General features: G+C 49.1%; 1 protein-coding gene across 7 annotated transcripts; it reads right to left on the minus strand.

Moving 5' to 3' along the window:
- Positions 1-442: 442 nt before the first annotated feature.
- PEX5 (peroxisomal biogenesis factor 5) lies at positions 443-17,433 on the minus strand. 7 transcript variants are annotated; one of them, XM_069581341.1, is made up of 17 exons: positions 16,413-16,483; positions 15,935-16,082; positions 15,629-15,791; positions 15,276-15,311; positions 14,807-14,939; positions 14,241-14,372; positions 8,551-8,656; positions 7,934-8,024; positions 7,429-7,539; positions 7,085-7,177; positions 6,464-6,583; positions 3,791-3,934; positions 3,522-3,592; positions 2,933-3,145; positions 2,540-2,705; positions 2,078-2,235; positions 443-1,818 (listed from the first exon to the last, which is right to left on the minus strand). In XM_069581341.1, the coding sequence occupies exons 3-17, from the start codon at positions 15,773-15,775 to the stop codon at positions 1,617-1,619; spliced, it is 1,923 nt and encodes a 640-aa protein (XP_069437442.1). In that variant the 5' UTR covers positions 15,776-15,791; positions 15,935-16,082; positions 16,413-16,483; the 3' UTR covers positions 443-1,616. The 7 variants fall into 7 exon arrangements, with proteins under 7 accessions (XP_069437442.1, XP_069437443.1, XP_069437441.1 ...); XM_069581342.1 differs by lacking the exons at positions 15,935-16,082; positions 16,413-16,483 and adding an exon at positions 17,342-17,432; XM_069581340.1 differs by lacking the exon at positions 15,935-16,082 and having other exon boundaries at positions 16,413-16,593.
- Between the last annotated feature and the right edge of the window lie 1,096 nt (positions 17,434-18,529).

Raw genomic sequence — 18,529 nt, forward strand, 5'->3', positions numbered from 1 at the left:
GGATACAGACCCATCTTGATATGTCTCTAGTTTCTGATAAAACCCAGCGGAGACCACATTGAAATGCTGGCATCTCAATGCCCTAAGCATTGAAAAAGACTACTGAAGTCTTTCCATGCAATAATTTGTAATAAAAAATACAAAGCAATTATATTATACCCCATATTTTTCTGTATTGAAGTAACACAAGTAAAAAATGCGTGATTGCTTAACACCTGACTCTCCTGCTAAACCATCAGCACCATGAACACAGGGACCCTGACCGTCTCATCTGTGTACCTCCCGTGTATTAGGTGCTGAATAATTACTGGGTAGATGCTGGGTAATCAATGTTCCAGTGAGAATTTGAAAGATAAAGAGAGAAAAACTGTTGAACACCAACTTCCAAACAGCAACTCCCCTCCCACCACACCAGCTGCACACCCAGTAGCAGGACTCAAAGCCATGTCAGTTTCATTTATTCTTCATACAAATATTTTACACCTTTATTTTTTAAATCATTTACACATATTCATACAAAGAAAAATAAATTTCAGGATGGAACCTTGGGACCATGGTAGTTTTAAAAAAAAATCTCTCTGGTCATTAGCTACTGAAGACAAGGCAAGCGGCTTCGTGGCCACCTCAGGCATTTTGGGGGTGAGTGTGTCTCCTGGCAGAATCCATGCTCACTCTCCCCCTGTGGAGGTGGTACGGGGGAAGAAGGCAGGCAGAGGCTCAAGGTAAAGCTGAACCCTCTCTTTGTTGGGGATCTGACAAGGTGGTAATTTCTGAACTGGCTTTCCAGAAGAGCTGGCTCAATTCTAACTCGCAGGCCGTTCTACACGGAGGGGGATGGCTGTACTCGGGACGGTCCTCGTCCCTGCTCTGTCCTCCCTCCACAGGCCCCAGACCAGAGCCCTGGACCTGAGCCCATCTGGTCCCTTTGAGGCTCAGTCCACAACAAGCCTTGCTCCCCACTCCCCCCACCCAAACACTCTGCAGCAACTGACCCCGGTAGCCCCTGAAGACCCCTCCTGCAATGATGCCCATCACTGTGTGCAGCAGCAACCAGGAAACCCAAGCTGCACCCAGGGGAGGTGCAAGGATGACAGAACCACAAGTACCCCTAAAAACCCGGCTCCGCTGAGCCAGATCAACACTTCAATGTCACATGCCGCCCTAGACACGGTCATCACAGAGTTGCTCGGTAGGACCTGCCCCACACCACTGCCTGAGGAGGCTGCGTGATTATCAACTCCTGGGAAAGGTCGGGGGAGGACAGATGTTACAAATGTGGCAGACCCATCAGAAACGGCAGCTGATGACAACAGTTACCCTCTATCTTTGGGTCCTAACCAAAAAGCAGCACCAAGAAAGGGCATGATGAGCAGAGATAGGGAGCTGGACGGACAGCCCTTGAATTACCAAGGGCTCCAATGACACGGCTCCTTTTCCTACAATTATGCAGGAACTAGAATGCAGACTACCCACCCCTACGCGGAGGTGGCCCCTGAGAGGCGGTACCGCTTGTGGTCATCAGCCCGCCCCCTTGGTAGGCCCATTTGGGGAGAGGGAATCATGTCCAGCACAGGGACCCCTCCAAGCAGACACTCGCAGGGCAGCTCATCCCACTGTCACTGGGGCAGGCCGAACATCGCCAGGAGGGTGGGCAGGTCCCGGGCATCGGCTGCCCCATAGGCATCACTCTGGCCTAACATGGACAAGGCCAGACGCAGGGTGCTCCAGATATTCTCTGACATGGCGCCCCCTTCACCCCGAGGGCCCCGACTCTTCCTCTGCATGTTTAGGGCCTCCAGAAAGTGCTCCACAGCCTCCCTGCAGGGCAGAAGCATGAGAGCTGGTGAGAGGACACCCAGGGAAGGAGGCAAGTCAGTGGGTGAGGGGAGAAAGCACGCTGGGCCTGGTGGTCAAGTAACAGATCAGAGGAGGAGGAGCCAGGGCCCACGGCAGGGAGGAGTTCATTCACTCATTCATTCATTTACTCAGTAACTGATTCATTTGTTCACTCACTCATTTGTTCATTTGTTCGTTCACTCATTCATTCATTCATTCCCTCCTGAGCAGACACTCTTACCGGTGGGCCCCAAGGTTGATACAGCTGATGCCCAGGTTGTAGCGAGACCGGATATAGCCAGGCTGGAGCTCAAGGGCCCGGCGGTACGCAGCTACTGCCTCTTCACTCTGGTTTCCATTGGCCAAGGTGGCCCCTAGCTTATTCCACAGCAAATAGTCCTAAGACAGAGATGGCCAAGGGTTAGAAACACCAGCCAGGCTCAGATCCAACTCTGCCCCATCTCCCCTGGTTCCCCACTCTATTTCTCTAGCGTGTTACGATCCCATTCCTGTCTCCACTCACCCCTGCAGACTCCCCTAAGCCCAGATGAGCTTGGACTCCCGCCCTTCCCCTCCCAATTCTCCCAAGGAAACCAGGAGGCAGAACTGGAAGGAAACACCCCGTGACACTAAGGTCCCATCAAATGACACCTCCCTGGGACATGGAGTCAGGGCCTCTCTCCCCTCCTCCCCAGATGCTCACGTCGGGGCGGACACTGAGCGCAGCGGTGAAGCAGTCCACCGCCTTGTCATACTCCCCGCTCAGGTTGAAGAGGACCCCCAGGCCACACTGCACGTCAGGGTCGATGGACGTCGGGTCCAGGCGCACAGCCGCCAGGAAGAGCTCTTTTACTTCAAGAAACAGGGAGCTGGGTGAGGAAGACAAAGATGCAGAAAGGCAGGTGGATGGATACGTCTATATTCCCAGTACTCCCGTAACTAGCCCACGATGCATCCGTCCACCTGCACCCTTCCTTCCTTCCAACCCTGAGTCTCCCAACCCCCCAGAACTGAGCGGCAATCTACCCCAACTTCCACTGTCCAGGCCCTCCCTCTCCCTGGTCACCAACAGCCACCCCAGGAGCCCCTCACTCACTCGGACAATAGGGACCCCAGGATGCGCTTGCTGGAGCCCAGGCCCACCCCACCGGCCCCCTCTTCCCCAGGTGCCACCAGGTGGGCATAGGCCGGGGTGTAGCGTAGCCAGTCTCGCAGGGTCTCACAGGCCTGCCGCTGCAGGGACTCGTTGGTGAAGCTCACAGCCAGTGCCATCAGGGCCGTCCGGTTGTCTGGCTTTAGCTCCAGGCACCTGTTTGGACCGAGAGGGACGGGGCTGGTCTCAGTAGCGGCACCCTGCAATCCAAGCCGAGAGTTACCTGCCAACTCCCTCCATCCAGATACAGAGGAATTCCCTACTGGTGGGTCATTAATAAAGTCACAGATCTGAGAAAGGGGACATTTCAGCAGCTGAGGAATCAGCCAGGGTCCCCAAAATAAAACCAAAAGCTGGGGAGGGAATGGAGACAATTATTCCCAAGTTCACTCCAAACCTTAGAGTTTCATCATGAAAAAACGCTCGTTAGTGGCCAGAAAGAAGACCAGGACCTGTCGTTCTAAACGCTGTTTGTAGAGCTGCAAGACCACCTCACCCCTCCCTGACCCGTGCCTCTCTTCAGAGTACTCACTTCCGCAGCGCACTGATGGCTAAAAGTTCTTGCTCGTTCTCTGCCTGGGTGGTCCCCAGATACTGCCAAGCCTAGAGAGAAGATGCCAGATTTCATCACCCGTGTAGTCACTGTCCCTTCCTCTGGCTCCCCATGGACTCACCATCTCACTCCCAGGCCCCCACCCCAGGCCATCACCCAGACCCTAACCCTTGTGCACTACCCACTTCGGGGCCTCCCTCAGACTGGCGGAGCCCTCTCTAATCAGGTCAGAAGGAGGAGCCGCTCACTTCCATGTGCTTGGGGTCCTGCTGCACAGCTGCCTCGAAGAGCAGCACGGCGTTGGGCAGGTCCCCCTCCTGGAGCCGCCGCAGCCCCTCCTCGAAAGGCTGGGGGTGGTCCCGCAGGGGGTTCTCTTCCTCAAAGTGGTACCCCTACAAAGAAGAGGAGCCAGGTGAGACCCGGTCTCGGAAGGAGCAATCTCAGAGGGAGCAGCTATGGAGCAGTGGGAATGAGAGATGACAACCAGGACAGACAAGAGGCGGAGAGGAAGCGGAGGGCCTCCACAAAGGGATCCGGAGAAATGCTGGCAAACCCTTCATGTCACGAAGGAGACTGTCCACAACCACAGTGAAGCCAGCCCACGCTGCTACCCTGCTCCCAGCAGCTGGAAAGCCTGGCAAACTCTGATCCACACTGCAATTAAACTTATTTTTAGAAAGTCTTTATTGGCTGATATTTCCACATCCTTGACTCCTCAGCACTGGACAGAGCACATTTCTTAACAGGATCTGCTTAGGGTATGAGATAAGCTCTCTTTAGCTATTCAAAGGGCTTTTCTTGTTATCTTGCAATAGTGAGATAATATATAAAGGAAATGTGGTTTGAGGCTCTGCTATTCAAATGCAACTCTCACCCAGCTCACAGAGTCCTGTGCATACTGACAGGATTAGTATGAGTTCAACCACTTTGAAAAACTTAATTTATTCTCCAGTTTCATTCTTAAAAGTTATTAGTATTAATCTGTATCTGATAGTAAATGAAAGCTATATTCCAAAATCCTGAGGCCAGAAAAGGCTTCAGAGTCACGTCCTGTGCTAGTGGAGGTGTTCTCATTTGAGGGGTTAGGATGCGGTTGTGCTGAGTTCTGTCCCGGGGCCGTCCACGCAGCAGAGAGGTATTAGGTAAACTGGATTCCTAGCAAGCGTGTGACTGTGACAAGGGAACAAAACGCTCCTTTGAGGAGAGCAGGGGTCACCACCACAAAACAACACACCAGAATGAAGACAAGATACAAAACACAGGACAAGGCCCTTTCTGAATATAGTTAAGGACAAACCAGAATAAAACCATGAAATAAGAACATAGATGAGGCCCTTCTTCACTATCATTGTGAAAGAGCTCAAGAACCAGAAATGCTTAATTCCTGCCAACAAAGTTCTAAACCACTGTAAGCCATCAGATGCAAATTATTTGTGACAGATAAAAATTATAATTACAATGGAAATTTAAGAAATACGACATACAGGAGATGGACTTGGGATGTTGTTGTTTCTCAGTCACTAAGTCATGTTCGACTCTGTGACACCATGGACTGTAGCCTGCCAAGCTCCTCTGTCCATGGGATTCTCCAGGCAAGAATGTTGGAGTGGGCAGCCATTCCCTTCTCCAGGGATCTTTCCTACTCAGGGATCGAGCCTGGTTCTCCTGCCTTGCAGGCAGATTCTTTACTGTCTGAGCCACCAGGGAAGCCCGTGACAACCTACAAGATACAGGATAAGCCTGGGATCACTGTTACAGCTTAAGAAGTCTAACCATTATGCCTGATCCACTGTCTGGTCTGCTCAAACTTTCATAGGATCATACTGCAAACACAGGATCACTACCAAGTAGAGTGTATTCCATCACAGAATTTTCGCTGTCATTTTAACAGTCTACAATAGCTGCTCAAGGTATGTCTGCAGTCTTGCAAATTTAAGGACCATGAATAAAAAGCTTTACATTCAGAGACCCATGAATTCCCTTGACAGAGTCAGAACCACATCTGAAAAAAAAAAAAAAACACACTACTACTGACATATAATTCAATAACAGCAAAAGGCAGATAAAATCCTGATTGTTCATGTGATAATAAAGTTTAGCATATTTTTGTGGAACATTAATTCAATGCTTCTAATCCTAATTTTGCAATATCCCACCCAAGGTATCAATGATGTCAAAACAGGGTTCAAGAATCTAAAAACAGGGACGTCCTTGGCAGTCCAGAGGTTGAGAGTCCGCCTTCCAGTGCAGGGGACCTGGTCGGGGAACTAAGATCCCACATGCCCTGCAGCGTGGCCAAAAGAATAAATTAATTTTTTTAAACAAATAAGTAAATAGATACTAAGTTGGAGGGAAGAGATGGCCTACTACCTAACATTTTCTACCAAAGGAGCTATCAATGTTCTTAAAATGCTTTCAACCAACCTCCAAAGCAGAGCTCCTTCTTCTGTGCTCTTAACACATCATGTGCAAACCTCTGTTTCAGGTACTATGTCACTTATTATTGTTATTATTATTAACTTTTATATCCCAAGAATAAAGAATACTTTCAATGACTAGAGAAGAACATGGAGTGACCCTAATGGTAAAGAATCCACCTACCAATGCACGAGATTTAAAAGACACAGGTTCTATCCCTGAGTCGGGAAGATCCCCTGAAGAAGGGAATGGCTACCCACTCCAGTATTCTTGCCTGGAGAATCCCATGGACAGAGGTGCCTGGCAGGCTATAGTCCATGGGGCCGCAAAGAGCTGGACGCCACTGAAGTGACTTTGCATGCTAGGGAGTAATCCAGGCTTCCTTTTTATGGAAGGGGGCTCAATAAAATGATTATTTAAATGTGGGTACCCTTCAAATTCAGGATTAAAGGAGAGACAATAAAAGAAGGAAACCCTGCAACGTGAAAACAGCCACTTCTCACCTTGTCATAGGAAGCGGACGTGAGGTCATCATGGTCAGAGAGCCAGGGGTGGGCCTCAGCGTCACGCTTTGCCATCTCCTCCAACTCTGCCTGCAACTTGTCCCAGAAATCGACATCAGACTGTAAGGGAAGGAGGGCAGATAGGGAAGAAGGTCCATTGTGACGGCCCCGCCCCGCTCTCAGTGCCACTACAACGGGCTCCCCGCGCAGTAGCTCTTCCTTTCCCACGTGTCTCAGATCACCGGAAAGCTTTCCTTTGCTGCTCTTCCCAGATGCTATTTCCAGATCCTGACTCAGTGGTCTGGGAGGCCCAAGAACTGGTGTTTTTGATAGGCACCCACACCATCCCATGGCGAAGGAGATGGCAACCCACTCCAGTATTCCTGTCCGGAGAATTCCATGGACAGAGGAGTGTGGCAAGCTACAGTCCATGTAGTTGCAAAGAGTCAGACACGACTGAGTGACTATCACTCACACTCACCCCCCATCCCAAGTAATTCTGACACAGATGATCCAGAACATTATGAAATACAACGTCCGTCATCTCTAGCGCTGGGACACCCACTCTCTCCACAGGAGCATTTCCTCCTGGCTTGGTCACACTTCGCCAGCTGTTCTCACCTCTATGGCCGACTTGGCTCGTTCAAACTCCATATCGAGGGCAGACGTGTTTACTGGTCTTGTGAACTGGTCAACCCAGGCCTCTGACGTGCCCTGTAACAAAGCAGGCTGGTCATAGCACCACCACCAATTTTCTACCCACTAAACACTCAGTGAACACCCATTGGACACAACCAACCTGGGCACTTCTGAGAACATTCTCAGAATCTCTTTCCCGCCCACTCAGGACCTGGATGCTACCAAACAAGCTGGCAATAGGTTCCCTTCACCCTCTGGGACCCCTGAGCCCACGGCCGGGGGCACCAGCAGCTCCGGGGTGGGGCTGGGAGGTGACAGGAGCCTACCTGCTGCTGAATAAACTCTGCCGCCCACTGCTCTGCCTGAGCTCGGCCTGACCCTGCGCCGGACTCCAGGGACACCTGCCCCTCGCCAATCTGCCGCACGAATTTCAGGAACTGGGGCACAGAGATACACACAGGCCACTTGGGAGAGGACTTGCAGGTGCGCCCTCTCGACCATGCCCAGAGGAGCCTGCGCTGACCCCTCCCCTTGAGGACCACCTCTAGCTTCAGACAAGATACGCTAAGGACCCTGGAAAAAGCGGAGAGCAAAGAGAGGGGGATCTCTGGCTCTCAAGAATGGGAGATGGCACAGAAAGGACAGAGGGTTAGCAGGCAAGGAAGTGCAGGCAAGAAGACTCGGGGGAAGAGGCAGGGCCCTAAGTCTCTGCTCCCCAGAGAGGAAGGACTGGACCCCGGGTCCCAGCTCTTTCTGTTTAAACTAAACAGGGGTAAGGAAAGGGTTCCCCTGACTTCTTGGATGAAGCAGCGGTGGTGAGATGCAGCTCACCTCAGAGTTAGCCAGCTTGGGGTCATCCACCTTGGCCACAAAGTCACTGGCTGTGTGCTGCAGGTCCTCCTCGGGCTGGTACTCATCATACCTGGAACAGGCAAAGATGCGCTAACTGTACACGTGGGTCTGCCACTACCTTGCCCTCGCCATTCCCCCCTCCCCACCCATGGTAGTTAAAGAGTTCTCATCAGGGAACAGACAGGGTGACCACACTCCCACGAATTCCACTTTACATTAAAGAAGGACCTCTGGGCAGGAGGGGCAGAGCACTAGCTACACGCTTCTACCTCTCTCTTCCCCAAACCATCTTTGGGACAGAGAGAAGGAACAAACAGTAGCAGGCTCCAAATTAAAGGGAAACAGGTACGTCAGATAAAGCTATGAATTCTTGGTACAATACTTAGGGTTCTTGATTCAATCTCATTTGAAACATAAATGAACTGGGGTAATAGTACAAGTGGAAGCCTTAGGGTAGGTAATGAAGGGGCTGCAAGTAGGTTTGAGGATGTGGATGGAGGAGCTTGGAGGGCACAGGAGCAGACAGGGGGTTGAGGGAGGGGACTGCCCAATGCTCGTTCCACAGAGCCCGTCCAGAGAGGAGAGGCTGGACTCACCAGCGATCAGCGGCAGCCGTTCCCTCCGGCTCTCCCAGCCACAGCTTCTCCTCTGACTGCTCCAGGTACTCCTCAGCCCAGCGGGCGGGGGACACGGACAAAGGGTCTGCAAGGAGCAGAGAAGTGGGCAGTCAGCAAGGGAGCAGGAAGGGGAGAATATGAACCAAGTCAAGGCAGAATCCCACAGACGCCCTGGTCAAAAGAAAACACTACCAAGTTTTCAATATCCAACCTACTCCCCAGGGGCCTGGGGGACAAATGTACTGAGCTGGGGACAGGAGACCAAATGAGGCGGCTCAGGAGAGGGTTATGGACCAAACCCTTTTTGTCTGAAATATAACAGTGCTCACTAAGACACCAGGCGCCGGGCCTCCGGCTTCCTCAGAAGTGATGCGGGGACCTCAGGGGACCAGGGAGACATGGGCGCTCCCACTCCTTAATCAAGCCTCTGTCTGTCCTCTGTCTATACAGTTCATGCCCTCCAGGCCACAGGAGGCTCGTATTTCATCCTAACATAATGTACCACCAAGAGAATCTGAGGAGCAGAATGCTGTGCCAGACCTAGAGATGTATGGGTCCACTCTGCCCACTGGACCTTTTTTTGAGATGTAACATACAGACATGAAAGTATGTAGAGCGGGCCAGACTTAGGTGTGCTGCTTCATTAATTTCTATCTATGGACACACTCCAGACCACGGCATGGACCGTCTCCAGTTTCCTCGCGGGTTCTCACAGGCCCCCACAACCACCCACCCCGGGATAAACACTATTCTGACTTCTGTCACTTCTGACTGGTTTTGAGAGCTACGTTTTTCAGTCTAATTCCAGAAACTGTCTCTCAGAAGCTCTCGTGACAAAGGTTGCACCAAGGCAATCTCAGAATAAACATAACAAATGAGGCTGCTGAACTTTTCTCAACCTGCAGGACTTTGCTCTTTACTACTCTGAGGCCAGAAATAAAGAGAGAGAGAGAGACAGATTAAAGGATTTAAAGGGGCCCTAAGGATTTAGTACAGTGAATGATGGGCTTGTGGTCTTCTTTCCTCTGCTCTGCCCTCTTGCCCTTACACACAGTCACCCTGTCTTTTGAAGCGCTGTCACCACTTTTAACACCAAGGAGGCAAGGTGACGACCTCAGTATTGATTTATAACAGAACTTTCTATTCCATTGAACTGACACTCTGTCTGAATAATTTCAACAAGTTAATCTCAACATCTGAGAAAACAATGCCAAAATCTGAAAAAGAAAAAAAAAAATCAAGACTCACAGATATCACCTAATCATAAATAATGAGTGACTTATTAACAATAAAATGAAAGATACGGTTGACAACTTTTTTGATCACGGACTTGGTCTCTTAATTTCAAGAGCTCCTAACATTTATATCCTGATTTCCCTCACTGGCTTTTACAGGCAACATTTCTCTTTCCTTTGCCCCAGCTAGACTGTTGGCTCAAGTCTGGAAACCTAATAAGGAAATGCCTAATACCCCTATCCTGTTCTGTTGAAAAATAACCAGGCCCTTCTCCTCACCCTCCAGTCATGCCTTCAGCCGGAATGTTTCGCAAAAGCATATTCTGGCCACAAATACCCCTCGAATTACAGAGAACACCAGTTCTGTGCAATCCTCCTTTATAGGACAAGAAGCGACAAAAAAAATACAAAATGACCCAGACTCTACAATGGACAAGAAGTTTAGGGGAAAAAAAAAAAAAATCCCAGAGATGCATCATCATCAAAGAGCCGTAATTTGGTATTTAACCGTACTGGCCATGAGATTCAAGATTTTCTGGCATTGGGAATCTACTCCAACAAAGGATGTAAAATAAAATAATCAAAATACTACCTGGCCTACAATGCTTTTTGAGAAAATCTTATAGAAAACCAGATCCATCTGCTTGCCTGTGAGATTGAAGGACCTAAGGCCTGCTAAGTGGGAGGGACTATCCAAAGTCAGGAGATCCTAGAGTGATACCCAGCAACCTAACCTAGATACCAGACATCTGACTCAGAGCCTCCACCTCACTTCAATTCTCAGTGTGTGTTCATCTCATCTAGAAACATGAACGCCAACTCAACAGTCAAAAACTCAGAATTTCCTACCTCTATCTATGGAAGTTCCCACATCTGCTAAATAACACAGTGGTCTAGAGGCAGATTCTAGGGCCTTCCCTGGTGGTCCATTAAGAATTCGCCCTCCATCGCGCAAGACACAGGTTTGATCCCTGATTCGGGAAACGAAGATCCCACACGCTGCGCAGCAACTAAGCCCGCATGCCACAGCCACAGACCCTGCACTCTGGAGCCCTCTCGATATGACCAGAGAGAAGCCTGTGTGCGTGAACTAAGACCTGACACAGCCAAATTAACTCATTAAACTTAAAAAATAAAAAGAAAAAAAGAAGGCAGGTTCTAGGGTCAGCCTACCTGCACTCGGATCCCAACTCTATCACTGACTCACTGTGCGTCTCCTGCCCCACGTCTCCCTCCCCATGAATCAGTCAACCCCCTAAGTTTCTAAGTCCTTATCTGTGAAATAGAGATAATAATAGCTACCTCACCAGGATTCTTGTGAAGACCAGATGGGATAATGCCAGTGTAAAGCACAGAGTAACAAGTATTAGCTACTATCATCATTCCTGCCTGTTCAAGGCCAAGCCATACAAAAGTAGAAACATCACAATGAGATTATTATTCCTTTTATTCCACAGCCCTTCTGCTGCCATCAAGGGGAGAGCTGTCGCCAATCACCATCTGCTAATTCTGGCCACTGGTCTTCCTATGAAAGAGCAGCTTTATCTCTCATGACTGTCATGTAAACCCCACACACCATGTTACCTGAGGCAGTCTAAACTCAAAACCCCTTAAAGATGTTTCTCATCTCTAGAGCTGAGCAATCACAAGATAGATAGTTATGTGGCCCAGAAGAGTGCCAAACAAGAGGGGAGGGTTGGAGTTCCATCAGGAAATACATCAGACTAAAAAATGAGCTTCATGTGGTAATGGAATAATTCTGAATCTTGATTGCAGTGATAGTTACACAAATCTGCATGTGATAAAACTACATGAAACTATAAACACACAAATAAAAGTACGTAAAACTGGCGAAATCTAATAAGATACATGGATCATGGCAATTTTCTGATTTGGATATTGCACATAACGAACAAATGCAAAATATGACCAATGGTGAAAACAGAGGGAAAGACACACAGAAACTTTCTGTACATGTATTTTGCAACTTCCATAGGAACTATATTTCCAAATACAACATTAAAACAAGAAAAAACTGTTTCCTTTTAAACTAGATTCTGGAATCCTTACAATGGAGACTTAAAAATAATAAACATTTAAAGAATATAACCTTCTCTCATCTTGAAGTCTACTTATCCACAAAAAAACAGGCTATGTCACTATTCTGAAAATATCAGCCATAAATGCTATGAGGTTAGTGTCCAGGGATTCCACGTCCACGGATTCAACCAATTACAGATGGAAAATATTCAGAGGGGGTGGGGGGGCAGGGGAATTCTAAAAAGTTCCAAAAAGCAAAACATGAGTTTGTCCCATGCTGGCGACTATTTACAAAGCATTGGCACTGTATTAGATATTACAATTAATCCAGAGATTTAAAGCATATGGGAGGTTAGGTTCTATGCAAATATGATGCAATTTTATATAAAGGACTTGAGCATCCACAGGGGTCCTGAAACCAAATCTCTGCAGATACCACAAAGGACTGTACTAGGAAGTCAGTTCCTTCTAGTTCTTTCTGCCAAATCTCAACTCTTTCATTCAATAAATCCTGAAGGGCCACTACATACAAAGCAATACATTATTGCAACAGAGCATTTATACGAAGACAGATCCCACATAGCTCAACTTTCCTTTCCAGTTTTCCACATCCTTGCCTCCAGGAAATAAGAGGAGGAAGAAAGAGATCTCCCAAAGAGAATTTAACACATAAGACAGGTCCAACACGTTTTCTAAAGTAGCTCTTTATTTACAGGATAAGGAAGATTTCAGTGGCTCCAAGCACTTGAGTAATTGTAATAACAAAAATCTCATCAATAATAACTAAAAACTCATCCTGAGTTGTCAAAAATGACTGATGCTCATGAGTTATAACAGAAGTATCTCTGTAATAAGAGACAGCACTTAAAGCTAAAGTTTGTACAAAAAGGTGAGTACTAGTCAGGTGGAGGGAACTTTATGGTTAAAGCTCAGATTTTCCAGTTGGGGCAATTCCAAAGAAGATTCTCAATGATAGTGTAATGGTTCTAAGTACAGAGCCTGGAGTCAGACATAAGTTTGAATATCGTCTCTGTTACTGAATGATAATCAGACAAAATATTAACCCTTTCAAAACTCAATTTCCATGCCTATAAAATGCGGACAGAATATCTACCTTTTATCACTGGGAAGCTCAACTGGCTTTGAGAATATAAAGTGCCCAGAAACCAAGAACACTCACTGTTCTTCCTTAAACTCCAATTTAAAAGAGGGAAAGGGAGTCATGATAAAAGAGACCAGCAGCTTTATTTTATTTCAGTTGCTAGATTTTGGGAATTTTCTCCTGTGTGTAGAGGAAGGTCTATCTTTAGGACAATAAAAATGATTGGGGGTGGGAGGTACCCATTAGGTCATTAATTGTGTCATGAAAATTCAGTAACTATGATGACAGGAGGACCCTGAGAGGCCAGAATCTTTGTGACTTTCTCCCTTTATCTCTCCTGTTATTCTTGATTTCTTAAATGGAAATAGCCCAACAGTGCTCACTTTGAGAGCAATCAGGAAAAGCAAAGCTGAAGAGAAGGCCCTTGCTCAGGCCTGTCCTCAGACAGGCTGAGGGGAGAAAAAGCAGTCCCACAGGGTGCGATGACCTTGGACAACTCAAAGATGGAAAATTAGGCTGGGACCCTGAAGAGCTCAAGATGCAGGCCTGGTATGGGTAAGCGTACCAACTCTGGAATCATTCAAACCCAGAGTCAAATTCCAACTCCACCACTTAGAAAGCCATGATTCCTTGGGCAAACTACTTAATCCCCCAGCCTCAGTTTTCTTATCTATATACTAAGAATAAAAACAGTAACAACCTCAAGGGCTTTCAGGGCGATTAAACGGACAATGCATTTAAAGCACTAAAACAAAGCCTAGCTCATGGCAAAGTAAACATTAACTAATATTATTAATTTTTATTATCATCACCAAGACCGTACACTTCAAGCCTTTGAACTCCACAATTCCACTTTCCAAGGCTCCAACCCCGCTCAGGACGACTTAATGCCAGAATCCCCAGGGATGCCGTGAACAGCTCTTTCTTCCTAGGCAACACTGCTACCCATCCAATCCGTGGATCCTCTCCACCAAACTACAATAATAAAATTCCAGGTAACAAAGAAGAAAACCTAACTCCTCGTGTTCTCTCTCTCCTCCCAGTCTCTCAACCAGTTCAAACCCACTCCTCTGCATAAGTTTCAATTCCCTATTACCATCTAAGAGAAACCTGGTTCAGTGCCCTATAGAAAAGAGTCATAAAGGTTCAAAAAGGTCATAAGCAGCTGAAATCACTCTATATATTAAAATGAATGAGGGTTAAAAAAAAAAAAAACAAAACATGAATGAGGATAACCGTGTAGAACTCTGCACCACAGGAACTATTTTAGATTTTCCCATGACAAGCCTCACCTGTAACTTCAGAGATGAACTCTTGGGACCAGTCAGTCTCATTATACTCCTGAGTGACATCCACAGCATCTCCAGCTGCGAGAAACTCCTGGGCCCAGTTTTCAGACAAGGCCAAGTCTGCCACACCAGGAGCTTCAGAGACAGAGAGAGAGAGAGAGAACTGAGGAAAATACACATCATTCCATCAGGCCTCAGGAACCCTGTTGTTGCTCTTGTTTAGTCTCTAAGTCATATCCGACTCTTTGCAACCCCATGGACTGTAGCCCGCCAGGCTCCTCTGTCCATGGGATTCTCCAGGCAAGAATATTGGAGTGGGTTGCCATTTCCTCCTCCAGGGGATCTTCCAGATCCAGGAATCAAACCCACATCTCCTGCATTGGCAGGCACATTCTTTACTGTCTGAGCTAACAGGGAAGCCCTGAGTACATGTGAAAACACTCTACTCTATTTGTCTCCTTCTATAACTCAGTTCCCCAATATCAGCAGCTTCCAAATACAAAATCCCTTTGTCTCCATCTGCCCAGAAAATGGTGATTCCCCTCCCTAACACCAGAACCTGGACCCACCTCTCTGGGGTGCCTGGCGGAAGTTTGACTGTTCAATCTCCTGCATCTCGGCCAGGAGGTCATCCATCTTGAAGGTCTGAGGGGCACGGGACACAAGAGGTGCATTCTGGTCCTGGAGGAACTCAGCCACCAACTGTCAGAAGAGAGATTGGTAAAGCGAACCCAGCAAGAAACAGGGGCCCATTCCATGAAGGACACAAACGTCAAACACAAGGAAAGGGAAACCCAGAACCCATAGATTTGGAAACACTCAAAGAATATGTAAAGCGACAAAATTCTGTAAAGCAATTATCCTTCAGTTAACAAATAAATAAGCTTAAAAAAAAGAATAAGCAAAAACAAACAAGAAAGCTGAGGCAACTCTCATTGGATCAGGGAAGTCTGCAGACTGAAATACGTGTGAGCCAAGTTTAAAGTAAAAATACAGCGAGCAAACAAAAAATGAGACAGGAGAGACTGGTATATTTACCTCATCTTCAGAGGCTACCCCCAAAGGCTTAGAGACCTAAGACAAAAGAAAGAGAGATGATATGATACAGTAGTGAAGACCACAGACCCATAACTCAGCCCTGGGTAAAAATTCCAGCTCTTCCATTCACATGACCTTGGGCAAGTGACAAAACTTCTCTGAGCCTCAGTTTGTTCATCTACAAAATGGTTGCCTTCTGCTATACAAAGTCGTTCAATGCCTAATACAGTAAAGCTGACTCATCAGTAACTGCTATTATTTGAAACACAATAAAGCAAGCATTTATCCCAAAGCGTGCATCTGGACAATCCATCCCAGGTCGCCACTGGGGTTTCCACCTCAAAAGCACTCACCGCTTCCGAGGCTGGGGCTCCTGGAGGCCAGGGGCCGGGCCTCAAGCCCTCCTGTCGAAGGGCCTTGTCCTGGGTGAAGTGGCCGGCCAGCTTCATGAGTGGGTTGGCACCCCCACATTCCGCCTCCACCAGCTCCCGCATTGCCATGGTGACCGCCGGCTCTCTGATGGGCAGAGGTTTGGAAATGAGGTCCAAGAGCCAAACCCTTCCCCAACCCACAACTCTGCCCGGATCTGGGGGAGGCAGGCAGACGTCCGTCCCAGGTGATTGGCCGCGGGCCACTGCGCCTTCTCGGCTTGCCCCCACCTCTGCCAGAAGTCGGGGCGCCGGTGCCCTCCTGCCGCCCCTCTCAAAGGCTGCCGCGCTCCGCCGGGGCCTCTCCAGCGGCCTCCACGACTGCGGTCTCAGGCAGGGGGACGGACGGCGACCGCCCCCCACAGACGGGCCTGGACCCCTAGGAACCAAGGGTGACCATTCCGCAGCTGAGCTGTACGCGGAAACTGGCCGGGCAAGGAAGAGGGGCACGCCGCGGGGCAGTCAGTCCAGGCTCCCACACCCCTGCAGCCAGGCGAGCACCGCGGGGGGGGCCATTCCCGCCCCCTAAGTCACCTGGGCCCCTCCCCCTGTTCGGCCGGTCGTGGCCCACCCCTCCCGCGCTCCTAGCACCCCATCTCTCCCGCCCCAATGGTAGCTCAAGCCCCGCCCCCGCGCCCCGCGAGGACACCGCAAGGGCGGGGGGAAGACAAGGAAGGTGTCCTCGCGCCCCTCGGGGCCCAGAGCTCACCGCCGCGCGCCGAGCCGCACGATCAGGCCCGGCACCTGGTGCTGGCCGGAGGGGACCACAGTGGAGGGGGCGGGGAGCCAGGGGCGGGGCTAGGACTTAAAGGGGCAGTGACCGTCGCGCTGCCGCCGCTGCCCTGCGGAAGCTGTTGGAGGGGGGCGGGGCTTTAAGTATGCGGCGCAGCGTAATGGGCGGAGTCATGGGTCTTAAAGGGGAAGAGGGCCTTAAAGGAGAAGTCTTGGAGCGTCGACTAGGCGAGCGTTCGAAAAGATCGTGGACGCTAGGACTTATTTGATGTAAATCTCAAAGAAGAATGGAGCTAGGAGGGCTTCTTGGGCTTTGTGGGGAAACCGAGCACGCGGATCGTAGGCTCAGATCGTTCTGCCTCTTCCCGGGGGGCGCACTGTGAACCCGGCATGTTCCCTCCCTTTCTGGGTCTCGGTTTTAGAGAAAGGCTCTAACGCAGGAATAGTGGAGGTCAAATCCGGGGCCTTCCCCAGCCTTCCAGGCCTTCCGCAGCCTTCCAGGCCTCCCCGCTTCCAAACTGCCCCTAGCAGGACAGCGTCACAGTTTCCATGGTGACAGAGGCCTGCCCCCGAATCCCTCAGCCACATCTGCGTATTGGGGAAAATAGCACAAAATGACGGCAAATTCCGGTGACTAAAATAGCGTCCAACACATCCTGAGACTTCAAGCTGGTAACCTACAGGGAAGGTGCACAGTGAGTCACTTCTCTCCCCTCCTTCCTCTGTCGCCACCTGTCAAGGTCACCGTGGTGACCTATTACCACGGTCCCAGACTGGGAAAGCACAACTATCAATGCAAGAAACGATTTTTAATCACAGAATAAGCCTCAGGTCCCACCATCTGCCACAAAATTGACTCTGGTGTCAAACCTCAAGGATACTGGAAGACAAACCCTGAAATCTCACCGGCCTCCAAGTCCCAGGGTGTCCTGACGTCATGAAGAAGGGCAGGAGGTGCTCAAGGCTGTGGGCAGTTGAGTAAGGACAAGTTTGTGCCAAAAGGAAAAAAAAAAAAAGAGTACCATCCCAGCCTAGGGTGCAGGAGAGGAAGGTTATCAGCAGGTGGCGCCCTGGGCCAAGCTTGCTTCCTGGCTGTGCTGCTGCTGCTAAGTCACTTCAGTCGTGTCCGACTCTGTGCGACCCCATAGACAGAAGCCCACCAGGCTCCCCCGTCCCTGGGATAGATTTCAAAGGTGGAAGCCCCAACGGACCATAAGGGCAAGGCTGTGTAAACATGTCCCTGATGGTAGAGAAGCTGCTCCGACACCTCAGGGGAACAGAATGGCAGGGAAAATCTGAGACTGAAAAGTTTGTCCTTTTCCTTACCTTTTTACCAGAGATCCCAACCCTTGCCTGGACTCTGTTCTCAGGCTGCCACTGTAAAGCAAATACCTGTCCCATCACTGCAGACTGTGACTGTAGCCATGAAATTAAAGGACGCTTACTCCTTGGAAGAAAAGTTATGACCAACCTAGGTAGCATATTGAGAAGCAGAGACATTACTTTGCCAACAAAAGCCAGTCTAGTCAAGGCTATGGTTTTTCCAGTGGTCATGTATGGATGTGAGAGTTGGACCGTGAAGAAAGCTGAGTGCCAAAGAATTGATGCTTTTGAACTGTGGTGTTGGAGAAGACTCTTGAGAGTCCCTTGGACTGCAAGGAGATCCAACCAGTCCATTCTGAAGGAGATCAGCCCTGGGATTTCTTTGGAAGGAATGATGCTAAAGCTGAAACTCCAATACTTTGGCCACCTCATGCGAAGAGTTGACTCATTGGAAAAGACTTTGATGCTGGGAGGGATTTGGGGGCAGGAGGAGAAGGGGACGACAGAGGATGAGATGGCTGGATGGCATTACTGACTCAATGGACGTGAGTCTGAGTGAACTCTGGGAGTTGGTGATGGACAGGGAGGCATGGCGTGCTGCGATTCATGGGGTCACAAAGAGTCGGACACGACTGAGCAACTGAACTGGAATAAACTAAACCATGCCAAGGAGGAAGGGATGCCCCTTTGAAAAGTGCATACTTTAAAAAGAGGATTGCTCAGGAATTAACAGCATTGTAAATCAACTATACTTCAGTGTTGCTGTTGTTT

Source organism: Ovis canadensis, chromosome 3, assembly GCF_042477335.2.
Source record: "Ovis canadensis isolate MfBH-ARS-UI-01 breed Bighorn chromosome 3, ARS-UI_OviCan_v2, whole genome shotgun sequence".
Classification (NCBI taxonomy): Eukaryota; Metazoa; Chordata; class Mammalia; order Artiodactyla; family Bovidae; genus Ovis; species Ovis canadensis.

Excerpts from the sequence above, each read along its gene's own strand:
- PEX5 (XM_069581342.1), bottom strand. The coding sequence starts at position 15,775 with ATGGCAATGCGGGAGCTGGTGGAGGCGGAATGTGGGGGTGCCAACCCA. Across the intron at positions 2,706-2,932 it reads CTGGGGTCCCTATTGTCCGA|CTCCCTGTTTCTTGAAGTAA; the intron begins GTGAGTGAGGGG and ends TTCCTCACCCAG. Across the intron at positions 2,236-2,539 it reads CGCTCAGTGTCCGCCCCGAC|GACTATTTGCTGTGGAATAA; the intron begins GTGAGCATCTGG and ends TCTCTGTCTTAG.